We start from the raw sequence: 16,605 nt of genomic DNA, 5'->3' as shown, positions 1-16,605 counted from the left end.
ACCTCTTAGGCACAGCCATCAGCAGTGTGTCTAAGCACATGCACAGTCATCCCTCAAAAGCTGGTTGTAAAACTTAGCAGGTTGGGCCTGAACACCACCCTCTGCAATTGGATCCTGGACTTCTTGACAGAGAGGCCCCAGTCAGTTCGGATGGGCTGCAACACTTCCAGCATCATTGCACTGAGCACTGGAGCGCCGCAGGGCTGCGTGCTTAGTCAACTGCTCTTCACCCTGCTGACTCTGCACAGCCATGCACAACACCAACCACATTATCAAGTCTGTGGATGATATGACAGTGCTGGGACTGATAAACAGGGATGATGATGAAACAACATACAGAGATGAGGTAGAATGGCTGTCCGCATGGTGTGAAGGCAACAATCTATCTCTTAATGTCCACAAGACAAAATTGATAATTGTGGACTTCAGAAAATCACATCCTGTCCACATCCCAATCAGCATCAACAGTTTAGATGTGGAGACTGTTAGGAGTACCAAGTTCCTCGGTGTGCACATAACTGAGGGACTTACGTGGACACATAACACCTCATCACTAATCAAGAAAGCCCAGAAGAGACTACAGTTGTGATTGAAAGTTTGTGAACCCTTTAGAATTTTCTGTATTTCTGTATAAATATGACCTAAAATATCATCAGATTTTCACTCAAGTCCTGAAAGTAGATAAAGAGAAACCAGTTAAACAAACGAGACAAAAATATTATCCTTGGTCATTTATTTATTAAGGAAAATGATCGAATATTAAATTATTTGTGAGTGGCAAAAGTATGTGAACCTTTGCTTTCAGTATCTGGTGTGACCCCCTTTGCAGCAATAACTGCAACTAAACGTTTCCAGTAACTTTTGATCATTCCTGCACACCGGCTTGGAGGAATTTTAGCCCATTCCTCCGTACAGAACAGCTTCAACTCTGGGATGTTGGTGGGTTTCCTCACATTAACTGCTTGCTTCAGGTCCTTCCACAACATTTCGCTTGGATTAAGGTTAGGACTTTGACTTGGCCATTCCAAAAAATTTACTTTATTCTTCTTTAACCATTCTTTGGTAAAATGACTTGTGTGCTTAGGGTCGTTTTCTCCTTGCAACCCTGCCATGCACACCATTATTGTTCAGTGTTCTCCTGATGGTGGACTCATGTACATTAGCCAATGTGAGAGAGGCTTCAGTTGCTTAGAAGTTTCCCTGGGGTCCTTTGTGACCTCACTGACTATTGCACACCTTGATCTTGGAATGATCTTTGTTGGTCGACCACTCCTGGGGAAGGTAACAATGGTCTTGAATGTCCTCCATTTGTACACAATCTGTCTGACTGCAGGTTGGTGGCGTCCAAACCCTTTAGAGATGGTTTTATAACCTTTTCCAGCCGGATGAGCATCAACAACTCTTTTTCTGAGGTCCTCAGAAATCTCCTTTGTTTGTGGCATGATACACTTTCACAAACATGTTTTGTGAAGAGCAGACTTTGATAGATCCCTGTTCTTTAAATAACACAGGGTGCCCACTCACACCTGATTGTCATCCCATTAATTGAAAACACCTGACTCTAATTTCACCTTCAAACTAACTGCTAATCCTAGAGGTTCACATACTTTTTCCACTCACAAATATGTAATATTCAATCATTTTCCTCAATAAATAAATGACCAAGTATAGTATTTTTGTCATTTGTTTAACTGGTTTTTGTTTATCTACTTTTAGGACTTGAGTGAAAATCTGATGATGTTTTTAGGTCATATTTATGCAGAAATATAGAAAATTCTAAAGGGTTCACAAACTTTCAATCACAACTGTATACTTCCTGAGGCGGCTGAAGCGAGCAAGTCTTCCCCCTTCCATTCTCACCATGTTCTACTGAGGCACCACTGAGAGTGTTCTGACCAGCTGCATCACTGTCTCGTATGGCAACTGCAACATATCCGACCACAAGTGCCTAGCGAAGAATAGTGAAGACAGCAGAGAACATTATTGGGGAGCCTCTCCCTTCACTACAGGACATATTTTACAAATGCAGTGTCCGCAAGGCCTGCAACATTGTGCAGGACCCCTTACACCCCTCACATGAACTTTTCACACTTATGCCATCCAAGGGAAGATACTGCAGCATCAGAGCCAGATCTGCCTGGCTGCAGGATAGTTTTTACCCACAAGCTGTCAGACTCCTTAACACCATGCTGCCTGATGGAATCTTCCACACTGCCTCAGCCACATCTAAAAACGGAACTTTTATACATGCAAGCCACTTTCCTGTAAAGACTAGTGTGCATGTAGAAAAGAACTGAAAATCTCATACTGACCTTTTAAGTATTTTACACACTGCCCTTTGACATATGGTTGCAAGACATGGATGCTGTCCACTGACCTGAGACGAAGACTGGACTCCTTTGGTACTGTATCTCTTTAGAGAATCCGCAGATACCGCTAGCAGTTGCTAATTGTGAGGGAGTGTCAGTTATGGCACTACGGCCATGTGGTGCAGTTCCCAGAGGGTGATCTGGCTCACAGGATCCTCATGGTTTTGGACCCAAGTGGCTGTACCAAACCAAGGGGATCCCCACATGACTCTATCTGCCTCAGCCAGTTGTTATTTCTGGAGGTTGGGGACTGGGCTGCGTGTCTGCCTGGGGGTTTGCCAGCTAGGATCCCAAGCTGTTACCAGTGCATGCTTCCCAATCTGACCTGATTGTTGAAGACAAAAATTAACATAGTTAAAGAATTTCTTTCTCAAATCCCACTTTATTATGACGTCCTCTTGCATTTTCGTGTTATTGATTATTAATTATTAAAATTCTTCCACTGCTTAGCAGTCTTCACCGCTCCAATCCTAAATAGCCAGGGTCTTGCACTTGACCTGGGACCTTATTGAATCATAGATTAATGAACTGTTCCTATTATGCAGTGCTGAATTCAGTAGCTGATGTTGCACTGGAAGGGTTTCTGATCCAGTTATATTTTTGAGAAATAGCTCTGAAATGTTTTTGTATGGCTGAAATTTGACTTTTCACACACAAAATCATTACATTATGAAGTTTACTGATCTTAATGAATAATTCAGGCTTTGACTAGTCTTATTTTGATAATACCGTAGTTTACTGTATCAAAGACATTTGTTATTACACCGCCTAGCTCAAGCTGTTTGGATGTAAGTGCTTCTCTGTATTCTACAGTGTGTCCATTGCACTTCTGGAAAAATGTGCTTGGTGAACAACTGCAGCCTTTCTTGTTTTACAACCATTGCATGAGCCCCATTTATGCAGATCTTCACACAATATTCCCATTTCAGATTAGACTCTTTCAAGTAAGTATCTGTGATTTAGAATAATCTCTTTGTAATGGTTCTGCTAGTTTCGTGTTTGCCGAAAAGCAAATCTTCCTTCAGATCATTGACATTAGCATATTTGGTGCATTTTACAAATAAACAGTCATTTTTGCTGTCAGTTGCTTCATCCATTTGAAGTTAAAGTCTTAAAATTTTGTCACTGACCTGGTTCTCTGTATCTTTTGACATGTCGTAAATGCACCCCTCACTTGGCATTATTTAACATTTTGCTAGATGTTGCTTCATCAGTCATCGTTTAAACTATCTTTAGTGGCAAGGAGAATTAATTTTCCTGCTTTGGCACATTTGATGGACTGTTTTGAAGAAAGAAAGTAGAACATCTGAAAGCACGAATGCATTTTGATAATGTGGCTCTGCTGAGCATGACATTTTTGTCCTTGTTTGTGTTTGATGTGTGAAGTCTCCAGGTGACATGTAAATTTCTTCAACTTCAAACCAATCGAGGCCAAATATTGTGATTTCTCTTCAGTAACAACTATTGAACTAGTAAAGCTGAGAGAGTTTGTATCTAACATTTGGAGTCATCATGGTTGGTTTGTCATCTGCTTTACGTTTTGTTCACAGGCCTATCACTTCTCCATACTCTGCATGTGCTTAGCCTTGATAATGCAACCACGAACCATCCCTTTTTGTAACATCAAGTTTCGAAACTTCTGCCTTAGAGCAATCTCTAAAACCTGGGAAGTCCCTATATGCAACACCTATGGAGGTGTTTTTACCTTTCAGCATGAGCTCCCCGCTCCCTCACCTCTCTTGGAAAATTAACCACAAAAACAATTATGCACCCTCCAAAATCCTGAAGTACTACCCTATTTAGTTTGTAGATTGCCTATGTTTTTCCCCTTTCAAAAATTATGCTGTGCGCTTAGTCACTTATCCTTCTGTCAGCTTTGTCCCTGAAATAATTTTAGAGCATTTCTTCATATGTTTTGCGATTGTTTTTCAGTTTGTATTTTTTGAGCTGCTATTGCTACGTGTTTGCTTTCCTTTCTTTCTGTTAACTATCTGTTTCTCCCTCACGTACTTCTGGACCTATCAGCTCTTCTCCATCACTTTTATCTAAGAGTGGGTGTTTTCTTTAAGATGAATTGCTGCTAAGTTAGTTCTTGCCTCTTGTTTGGAAACCCTTCAACCACATTTTAATTGACCTTTCAGCAGTGCAAATAAATAGTTTACTTGTACCTGGCTAAAATGTGGAAAGGTAGCATGCTACTGTGTGCTTCGTCAGGTGGTCAGAATAATATTTGCAGACTCGATTCTTAGTCCGCCTGTCTCACTCTTTATTCTGAATATGCACTAAACGTTTTCATCCTCTTGAAATGGTTTAGATGGGATGGGTGGGCATGCCATGAGAAAGTTTGTTTTATTCTCTTATTTCTTTGATGGCAGCATTTGATTATTTGCCATATTGTATTAGTTTAGTATTAGAAAAAATATGTATACTGTAAGTTGTGGTAAAGTCACACCCATTCTGTACTCATGTTGTTAATGCAGAGAAACATTTTCTGTTTTGTTCAGTCTGTTGCAGGTCTTTATCAAATAATTTTTCTAGTTAGCTATATTGAAAATATAAAATGAATGTTTGTTAGTCTAAATATTTTAAGGAATTGAAATTATACCAGAAGAAAAGAATAGTCTGAGTTTTGAAATTATTATTAAAGTACATTTGGTAGCTATCAATAGCCACGTCCCTAGGGTGAAAGGTTATCATGTATTTGGAGAAGTAATGAGGAAAAGAGCTGGACTTATATTCTTTGCTCTCGTAGTTTCTTTTTTTGCAAAACTGATATAGATACACTTTTTAGTTTGAGCCAATATGCAAGATATTCTCTTTGCTAATGTGGATGTATTTCATTAGTTTAATGCTCTTGTTTCTCTTTTATTTTTGTGATACTGTATAGGCCACTATTTTAATGTACTATATACATGACCAGCAAAATGTGTCCATCATACAATATCTGAAAATAATGAATGGTGAAGATCTCAGGAATGTTGATCTGCTTGGGTCCTCAAAACATTTTAACAGTGCTCTTAGAAAAGAGAAAATTAACTATTTCAGAAATGTTTGCTGTTGCATAATGAGAACAGCAGCAAGCCATGTAGTTAAAGAATGGGCTTAATTAACAACAAGAATTGGAGCCTAATTGAGCAGCTGGTTGGAGTTTGAGGCCCTGACTTAGTTGGTCTTCTGTTGGTTTACTCACTTCACATTTCAGTTCTGTTTGGGCGCCATTTATGGAAAAAATGAAGCAATTTAGAGGAACGATAAAGAAATTCAGGGGAACCAATTTTAAAAGACAAATCAATTAAAATGAATTCAAAAACAGTTAACAGCAAAAGCAGGTCACTAATTAACAAAAGGGTTAGAATGAAAACTGCATCCACTGTGGCCCTCCAGGGCCAGATTTGGTGGGACCCCTGCATAAAAGTTTTCTGCTACAGTTGTGCATGGCAGGTTCTGGAATTTGAATTTGATTTAGATAGATACTTTATTAATCCCCAGGGGAAATTCACATACTCCAGCAGCAGCATACTGATAAAAACAATATTAAATTAAAGAGCGATAACAATGAAGGTATAACAGACAATAGATAGATAGATAGATACTTTATTAATCCCAAGGGGAAATTCACATAAACCAGCAGCAGTATACTGATACAAAGAAACAATATTAAATTAAATAGTAATAAAAATGAAAAAAAATTAAAATAAAATTAATGTTAACAATAACTTTGTATAATGGTAACGTTTACCCCTCGGGTGGAATTGAAGAGTTGCATAGTGTGGGCGAGGAACGATCTCCTCAGTCTGTTAGTGGAGCAGGGCAGTGACAGCAGTCTGTCACTGAAGCTGCTCCTCTGTCTAGAGATAATACTGTTCAGTGGATTCTCCATGATTGACAGGAGCCTGCTTAGCGCCCGTCATTCTGCCATGGATGTCAAACTGTCCAGCTCCATGCCTACAATAAAGCCTGCCTTCCTCACCAGTTTGTTCAGGCGTGAGGCGTCCTTCATTATGCTGCCTCCCTAGCACACCACCGCATAGAAGAGGGCACTCGCCACAACCATCTGATAGAACATCTTCAGCATCTTACTGCAGACGTTGAAGGACGCCAGTCTTCTAAGGAAGTATAGTCGGCTCCGTCCTCTCTTACACAGAGCATCAGCATTGGCAGTCCAGTCCAATTTATCAGCCAGCTGCACTCCCGGGTATTTATAGTTCTGTACCTTCTGCGCATAGTCGTCGTCTGATAATCACGGGGTCCAGGAGTAGCCTAGGTCTCCTAAAATCCACCACCAGCTCCTTGGTTTTGCTAGTGTTCAGGTGTAAGTGGTTTGAGTCGCACCATTTAACAAAGTCCTTAATTAGGTTCCTATACTCCTCCTCCTACCCACTCCTGATGCAGCCCACGATAGTGTCATCAGCGAACCTTTGCACGTGGCAGGACTCAGAGTTGTATTAGAAGTCCGATGTATATAGGCTGAACAGGACCGGAGAAAGTACAGTCCCCTGCGGTGCTCCTGTGTTGTTGACCACGATGTCAGACCGGCAGTTCCTGAGACGCACATACTGAGGTCTGTCTGTACGATAGTCCACGATCCATGCCACCAGGTATGAATCTACTCCCATCTCGGTCAGCTTGTCCCTAAGAAGCAGAGGTTGGATGGTGTTGAAGGCGCTAGAGAAGTCCAGAAACATGATTGTTATAGCACCACTGCCTCTGTCCAAGTGGGAGAGGGATGGGTGTAGCATATAGATGATGGCATCCTCCGCTCCCACCTTCTCCTGGTATGTGAACTGCAGAGGGTCGAGGGCGTGGTGGATCTGTGGCCTCAGGTGGTGAAGGAGCAGTCGCTCCATGGTCTTCATCACATTTGACGTCAGAGTGACAGGCCGAAAGTCATTCAGCTCACTAGGACGTGATGCCTTTGGACTGATTTCTTAGCTGATCAGAGTATAATTACAGTTTACATGTTAATCTTAAAGTTTGCAAGAGCTTATTACTCAGATATCATCCCGTTTGTTAAAGATGTGCATATTGATTATTTAACTTCACATTATTTTGCATCATTGTTTATATATGCATGTTTGAGTCCTGACTGTGAATTTATTAATGTTTTCAGTGGTATTGGATTATCATTCCTGTAACTAGCTGTTAATAAAAATGATTTACTTACTTGTCTCTTTCAGACATATGCCAGGACACACTAGTCGAGAAGTACTTGTAATATTTAGCAGTCTAACAACTTGTGATCCTGCCAACATTTATGATTTGATAAAGGTAGGTAACATGGAAGAAACAAGCTTCAATTTTTGCTTAGCAGCAGGATAAAAAGACTTGCAAAGAAAAAAGAATGCAAAATCGAGTTTTGTTTTGGACAGACCTATTATCATCTTTTATTGACTTACTATTAATCAAATATGCAAATTTGGGTTATATCCAGCCATTGTTTTCAGGAATTTTTTGAATTTTACAGGTCAAATGGCTGTTTTGTGTATAATTTATATGCTTAAATAGTCATTGTTATTTAGGTGGACAGAGCAATTTTAAAAGTGCATCTGTCTTTTAGGTTGAGGAGGATTCTGGGATGCTTGAAATCAGCACACATTATACAAACAATGTTCCACAGTTTACATTTTCATAATTGTCCTTTATGCTTCATTTTATCTGACTAGCTCTGTCTATGCTTACATTGGTGAACGTGGTGGTTTTAGCATCTGTTGATGTTGGCCTGTGAATAAATGTGAGATTTGAGACTGACATAAATCTGTTCTGGATTGGAGGATAAAAATGATAAATATGTTTTTGTTCCTAGCTGTTGTTTTGGCCAAGTAAATAGATTGAACCTTGTGTTTTGGCAGACAAATCAGGTTTATGCTTGAAGTTTAACAGTGGCAGAAATATGGATTAAGCAGAATAATTTTTTGTTAAATAACATATTCTTCTAAAACGCTCAAATTCTCAATAGAGTATAATGACCCATGTTTCAGTTATGTTCCATTTTTTAACTACTTTAGTAACAAAAGTAGTTCTCCATCTACTTTTTACTTTTAAGTATTATTTTGAATAGTATATATATATAATATTGGACCAATGAGGATTAAGAGAGCTGAAAACTTTAAAAACAAAGCCATTAAGAATATGCATTATTTCCAACACTATCATTTTGCTAAGGATTACTTTAATTTGGAGGAAGGACTTGGAACAATCGCTGGAGCCAAAAGCAAGTGAAAGTATATTCCTTGAGGTAGCAACAAGCTGATGAGCTATAAACGTGTGTCCTTTGGAGTCTGTATTTGGAATAAGCTTAAGATTCTTTAAAGGATTATAAACCCAGGTGGTATTGAGACTGTAAAATGTAGGTGATGTGATGGGATGTCATATCTTCAGTTGCTTTTGTCAATATCCATATGCTATCTTTTGTTATTTGTATGCAGATGCACAATAAATATCTCAACCTTTCTGTTTATTTATTTTTAAATCACATTTGTTTAATCTGTAGCATTGTTTGTTTATGGGTACAAAGAGATACAGTGGGGGAAATAAGTATTTGATTCCCTCCTGAATTTGTAAGTTTGCTGACTTGCAAAGAAATGAACAGTCTGTAATTTTTAGGGTAGTTTCATTTTAATGGAGAGAGACAGAATGTCAACTAATATCCAGAAAAGCACATTTCATAAAAGTTATAAAATAATTTGTATGTCATTGAGAGAAATAAATAGTTGATCCCCTATAACCCAGCCAGAATTCTGGCTCCCACAGATTGGCTGTGTGCCCATGTGGTACACAGATTACAATCAATCAATCAGTCAATTATAGATACTCCTGATCTCAACTTATTATGTTTATAAAGCACATTTGTCCACAGAATCAATTTTTTCCATTCCAACCTCTCCACTACCATGGGCAAGATGAAAGAGATGTCAAAGGATGACAGGGACAATATTGTAGACCTGCACAAGCCTGGAATGGGCTACAGAGACCATCAGCAAGAAACTTGGCGAGAAGATGACAACTGTTGGTGCAGTTATTTAGAAATGGCCATCAGTCGCCCATGGTCTGAAGCTCCATGCAAGATCTTGCTTTATGGGGTGAGGATGATCAAGAGAAAGATTAAGGATCAGCCCAAAACTACATGGGTGGAGTTTGTTAATGATCTGAAGGCAGTTGGGACCATAGTTACCAAGAACACCATTGCTAACATACTACGTTGTAATGGACTGAAATCTTTTAGCACCTGCAACGTCCCCCTGCTCAAGAAGGCACATATGCAGCCCAGATGTTCATTTGCAAACTTAAGACAGGCCTGTTCATGAGGGAGACCTTACAGGCGCTGCAAGATTTCAGTTAAAAATGCACATTTACAAAAAAGAGTTAAACGTCATCACTGGCTACCGTGAATCTGAAAATAAGCATGAAAACTGTGATCATTTTTTTTGTGTGTTTTTACATTTTTAGTGAAATTGTTGCTTTATTTATAGGATTCTGTTACCGGATTGCCTACTGCTTTATGCTTGGCTGTTTGATTGAGCCCTGCAGAGGACCCAGTATATGTGCTTCTTGCATTACACTTGGTGCTGCCAGAATAATAATAACGCATCAGCAATAACATTTATATAGCAATTTTTTATACAAATGATGTAGCTCAAAGTGATTTACAAGATGTCAGAGAAAGTTACAGAAAATAAAAACAAATAAGATTATGCAATAATATTAAAGAATAACAAAGAAAAAAGCAGATCAATCTAAACAATCTTAAAAAGCTGATAAATATCAAGTAGAAGAGTAGCATCCTTATATAAAATGTCATTATGTAAGATTAATCCGGTAATAAGGTCGGAACTCCATTTAGGCTGGAGGAAAACAAAATCTGCAGGGGTTCTAAGACCATAAAATGGCCCCACAGGGTATTCTACCTAACATAATTGTACTTAATTCATTCCTCTTTGTTTGCAGGTTTTATATGATTGTATTCGATGATGTCTGTCTCGTGAACAGCTAAGGCACCCACCTACATTCTATCTTCGCAGGTGTCTTCATGGTGCCTTGATCACTGCCACCACAGAAGAATCAGAAAAGACAGCAGAGAAAAGCAGAGATTACTAAAGATTGCAGATTCCTGAAAAATATGAGAATTATGTGCCTATATTGTGTATTAGGAGTACAACTAAAATGTAGCCACAAAAAAAACTAAATTAAAATAATAGGGTGTTAACAGTGTGTTAAGATGCTCCACAGTGTTAACGTGGCAAATTTCTATTGGTAAAGTATTCCAGGTTTTGATGCATAACAGCAAAAGGCTGCGTCACCACTTTTTTTAAGACTGGCCCTTGGAATTATAATCAGACCAAATCTAAGGTTATAACTTGGAAGTGTAGGGAGACAGGCATTCCAAAATATAGGATGGAGCAAGATCATTTAAGGCTTTAATATTGGTAGTATTTTAAAGTTAATTCTAAAGTAATGACGCTAAAAGATTCTGACTGCTTCAATCTGCATTATATGCAACCGATTGAGTTTTCTTAGGTTGTCTTGTTAGGAGTGCAATATAGTAATCTAGTCGACAAAAAACAAAAGCGTGAACTAATTTTTCAGCATCTTGTAAAGTTATATTGCTATATTCCTTAAGTGAAAAGATGCAGTCATAGCATTGTGGTTAATGTGCAATTTAAAGTTTATTTCAAAGTCAGGGGTTACCCAAAATTTCTTTACTTCCGCCTTGACTTTTAAACCTAAGACATCAAGTTTATTTATAATACCCTCCGTACGGTAAAGTTGGGGAGCATGCATTAGTACAGAGCATTGCCGCACCCACCATACAACAAAACAGCTTGGGATCCTGGTTGGCAATCCCCCAGGCAGACACGCAGTCCAGTCCCTCCCTACAGAAATGATCATCCGTCTGCCACAGCCAGGTGTTACATGGGCATCCCCTTGGCCTGGCCCAGCTTCTTTGGCCCTCAACAATGAGGATCATGCAAGCCGGAACACCCACAGGTAATCGCAGTGCTGTACTGACGCTACCTCACAATGCTTTTAACATGCCTTATTCTGAACTCCATGAGCAACTGCTCATTCAACACAAAGTCAAACCAGCGGTAGCCAAGGATTCTCTGAAGAGACACAGTACCAAAGGAGTCCAGTCTTTGTCTCAGGTCACTGGATAGCATCAATGTCTCGCAACCATATAGCAGAAAATTAAGCACCAGGACTCTAAAGACTTGGACCTTCATCTGTTTGATTAGATAATGGGTGAAATCGTGAAATGCTCCCCCAATCTGTCTACTGACTTCATAGGGAGAGTCACCAGAGACATGGTTATTTTTTAAACACTAAATGTTGAATCTTCCATGACACATGCTAGTATAAACCATTGCTTTGCTGTTTTTCTGCAGTTCTTGTAAGAACTGTATTCATGACAAAAGCAGGAACAGATGCTTTTTGTTCATGTTTTTAAACTTGTTTTACTACATATGGAAATATGCTATTAAAAAAAGGCAGTCATTTCTTTTTTTGGTAATGATTGCATTTTTAATATTAGTATATGATTTTTTCACTCCAGCAACTTGCAGTGCTAATTAATATTTTAAACAGTAATACTTCACTACAGAAATGTATTAACTTAAGCCCCCACCATATTACGTGACATTTCCAGAAATGTTTAGTTGTTGATTTCATCTCCTGTGATCACACATTGTGTAATTTGACATCCCCATTGATTCAGTTAAACCGATCTGTCAAACCTCATTGTGTCAGAAGTCTTAGGAATGGACTTGTATATAGGTGAAAGATGACAAATAATGACCTTACAAAGTGGGGCAGCTGATATAGATATGTAGATATAGATATATATATAGATAGATACATATATCGATAGTTATACAGAGATTATATATATGAGAGAAGCACTTTGAGGTGGAGCAATTGACTAGGCTGTTTAGCCAGGATATCGGGAAACACCTTGCTCTTTTGGAAAGATGCCAATGGATCTTTTTTGACCAGAGAGAGTCAGGGCCACGGTTTTACAACTGAAATACAGCACAGTGTCCCCATCTCTGCACTGAGGCAATGGGGTCCACAAACAGTCCACAGGGCTCACCAACACCTCTTCCAGCAGCAACCCAAGGTTTCCCCTCAGTGTTCTTCTATCCAAGTATTGATCAGGCCCAAACATTCTTAGCTTGAGGTGGAATACTTGTTCTGAAGTGCAGAATGTATGTCTGCTGTGCAGTATTTTCTCACCATTCTATGTGTTTGCACTTATTACAGCATAAATTGACAATGAAATATATTATCAAAGAATACTTGTCTGCGTCACTGGAAATAATACTTTTCTACTGTGTGTTTAATTTTATCTCTGGTATCTCTAGTAAATCTAAATGCTTTGATAATTCCAAATATTCTTATGGTTTTCTTATTAATGCAAACACATCGAAATTTGTAATCTTTTCTGTGTTTTTTTTCCCTGTAGACTTTGAAATCAACAAAAATACGTGTATCAATAATTGGTCTTTCAGCCGAAGTTAGAGTCTGTACTGTTCTTGCACGTGAGACTGGAGGTATGAGTTTAAAATTGTGTTTCAATATCACTGTTTTGTTGTAGCTTTTTCACTTTAGCCATATAAGCTTTTAGATATTACAGTATTTCACACTTTCTTGTAAATCAATGAGCTATATGAGTATTTTTTCTTTCTTTTCTTTTTTTTAAAGGGGTTGAATTGCTTTGGTCTTCTCTGCAGTGTTGCTAATCATAAATAAATTATTCCATTTATAATTCTCTTTAATGTCTTTGAAATTTTTAGGTTTTTGTTTTTTATTATTTACATGTAACAATATAAGGAAGTAAAACCCAATATTTATCCATGACACTTATTCTAATTAAAAATCACCTTGCTGCCTAGCCCCATTTAAATCAGATTTAAAGAAAAAAATTGGGAATAATTCTGAAAAAATAGTATGGTCAATATAGTACGCATCAACATTTGTATTACTTTTTTTTTACTTTACTGTTATAGTAATGGCTCCAGTGGTGACTAAAGCAAGAACAAACACCAGCATCAAAACCAAAAATTTGAGCGGTTCTCCAGCAACTGTTATGTAAAAATAAAACCTATCAAAAGCTCAGTCAGCTGCACCTTATAAAAGGGAAGCATCAGCACCACAGTCTTGTTTTGAGTCTCTTTGTGATGGGTAGATGCTTAAGTTTAAAACACGCAGTTTGTTTGGTGTGAAAGTGCAATCTTATCCCTCACCCCAGTCGCTCAACCCTTCTACAGATGTGTCCTGCACCCACACAAAAAGCTCTTTCACCCTTGCCTCCACCACAGCCCTACTTCCCATTCCTCACAGCTGTCCATACAGCAGCAAATCGTATGTCACAATAGGTCTGTGGCACAGGCCACCAGCTGGGCATTACAAATGGGACACAAGCAACATTGTCATGACCACTTCATTCTTTGTAGTCTCACTAGCAAGTAAAAAAATATATATAATTTTAATAAAGATGTAGAGAGGCACAGTGCCAGCACGTGTGCCTTTTTGTGTCTGTTTTTATGGCACTCTGTTATGACAAGGATCAAGACAGAACATATATGCATGGATCAAACTACCGTATACCAGTCCAGAAGCTTCAGTTTGTATTAACATTTTTTTAGATGACTTCAAACTAGAATGCGGTACTAGACAAGGATGCCACTTGTCACCACTGCTGTTTGTAATCACCATTGGCTGTTCACTTTTGAAATACATCAGAGATAAAGGGGATTTTCAGAGAAGGAATTGAACAGAAAATATTATTATATGCAGATGATATGCTACTGTATATATCAGACCCACAAAATTCTGTGCCTACAGCCCTAAATGTACTAGCAGAATTTCAAAAGGTATCTGGACTCAAAATTAATTTGAACAAAAGTGTGCTTTTTCCAGTGAGTTCTCTAGCAAACACTACATTGGACACCTTCATTTTTATCATTGCAGATTAGCATAAATACAGTACCTAGGTTCAACATCACAAGTAAATATAAAGCTCTTTTTGAACAAGATTTGCTGTTTGCATGGAAAAAATTAAACAACATAATAGATGCTTACTTTAGCAAGGAAAATTAAGATTGTCAAGCTGATTATCCTCCCTAAGCTTCTGTTCCTATTTCAAAACATCCCCATATACATTAACATATCATTTTTTAAGAAACTAGATTCAGTCATAACCTCATTTATTTGGAATTCAAAAAAACCCACACATTCAAAAGGCGACTTTAAAATGACCTAAATCAGAAGGTTGCATGGCTCTACCTAATTTTAAATTTTATTACTTGGAGACAAGCATAAAAGCTACAAAAACATGGACATTGACACAAACAGATGAACACACACTAGCTTGGTAAGCAATATAAATGAAATCTTGTAGTACTTCTTTATATTCCTTGCTTTGTACACCAGTAAATACAAGATATTGTGAATTTACTAACAACCCAATTGTTCTTCATTCACTCAGAACATGGAACCAATGTAGGAAGCACTTTAAGTTAGAGGATATTTTATCTTTGGCACCTCTGCATGATAGCTACCTTTTTCCACCCTCTCAAACTTGAAACTTGAAAAGCTTATGAGATTAAATCATTTAGAGATTTGTATATAAATAATGTCTTTGCATCCTATGAACAATTACACTCCAAATTTAGACTGCCATCCACACAGTTTTACCACTATCTTCAAATTAGAAACTTTGCTAAACAAAATCTGCCCAATTTTCTTCACCTCCCAGCTATTTCTATTCTGGATGAAATATTGATCAGTCTTGGGAACTCAGACAGCATTTCTATAATATAATGTATAAAAACATTTTAATGTCCCTTCCTTTTTAAGTTCCCAGAGTACAGCAGGAAATGGATCTCTTACTCAAAATTTCAGAAGAGTAGAAGGCGGCCATGCACAGAATTGACTCTAGCTCCCTATGTGCAAAGCATTCAATCTTTCAACTCAAAATCTTTTATCGAGCACACCAATCTCGCTTAAAATCCAACCTGTGAACGTTTCAGTCGAGCTCCAGCTTCACTTGGCCACATGTTTTGGACGTGTACCAAATTAATATCTTTGTGGACTGCTTAGGTCTCACAATCACTTCTAACCCATTAACAGCTATGTTTGGTGTACTCCCAAATGGGCTTAAAATGGAGAAGGGCACGTAGACTTATCTTGCTCACCTGGAAGAATCCTAACCTACCTCTTTTAAGTCAGTGGGTAACTAATGTTATATACTATTTGAAATTGTAAAAAATAAAATTCTCACTTAGAGGATCTGTTCAAAACTTTTTTAAAACCTGACAGGACCTAATCAATAATAATTTAGAATAAGCATTTATTTTGGGGGGAAAAGACTCCTTTCTCTCTATACTACTCTCAGTTTTACTCTGGCTGTTGGCCTTCCTCTATTTCTCATGGGCGGAGGTTGATTTGAATTTAACTGTGTTAAGTTTTGACTTGATTGTATGGAATGTTCTATGTTTTTAATAAATCCAATAAAAGATAAAGAAAATACATAACTGCAATAATACCAATGATGGTCCAGATCAAGGTTATTATAGTTTTGCCTTTTTATATTAGTTTTTATTTCTATATTTTTTCTGACCATACTTGGAAATTAGGTTTAGTTTTAGTTTTCCCTCATTGTGTATTTTTAGTTTAGTTTTTATTTCACAAAGACATTCCTATTTTTTTTTTGTATATATTAGTTTCAGTTTTAGTATGGCTTGGAGCACCTACGGAGTTAGTTTTGTGTCACAATCAGACAGAACTGTACACTTAACAGATTTGGATATGAGTTTAATGTTAGTGAAAGCTTACTATACTGCCTGGTTTATCATCTGGTTTTGTTTTTGTCTGATAAAAACAAGCATAATCAAAACTAGACACTAAATATGAACAGTTTTACACAATTTTGTAATTTCTAAAATATTTTCTCATGAAAATCACAGGGGCCTAGGAAGAACAGGGCTCTTAGACTTGAATCAGTGTGCAGACCCCACCTCGCTGTATTGAGGGAAACAAAGAACAACAAGCATGTAGTGTCAAGGTTGGGGGTTGTGAATCTTGAATAACCTCCCATAAGAAGAGTAAACCCATAATGAGCAGGGCAAAAGCAGATAATAAGAGTATGGACAGGCACAAAACAACAGGAGAATATGTCTGAGATTAAAAACCACATATACATTATCTAAACTTGTTTATCCAGAGTAGGATTGCAGGA

The 16,605-nt window shown here is 37.9% G+C and overlaps 1 protein-coding gene across 2 annotated transcripts in view; it reads left to right on the top strand.

Annotated features, from left to right (window-relative positions):
- The window catches only part of gtf2h2 (general transcription factor IIH, polypeptide 2), a 102,447-nt gene that overhangs the window by 60,605 nt on the left and 25,237 nt on the right, over positions 1-16,605 (top strand). For both annotated transcript variants that reach the window (XR_005634376.1, XM_039759250.1), the window contains exons 9-10: positions 7,547-7,637; positions 12,829-12,916. Coding sequence is in view for 1 of the 2 variants with exons in the window: in XM_039759250.1 (XP_039615184.1) it covers positions 7,547-7,637; positions 12,829-12,916 (179 nt within the window). In the remaining variant the exon portion in view is untranslated. The remainder of the gene's footprint in view (positions 1-7,546; positions 7,638-12,828; positions 12,917-16,605) is intronic.

This window comes from Polypterus senegalus, chromosome 7 (assembly GCF_016835505.1).
Source record: "Polypterus senegalus isolate Bchr_013 chromosome 7, ASM1683550v1, whole genome shotgun sequence".
Lineage (NCBI taxonomy): Eukaryota > Metazoa > Chordata > Cladistia > Polypteriformes > Polypteridae > Polypterus > Polypterus senegalus.
This window is presented reverse-complemented; position numbering and strand designations above follow the sequence as displayed.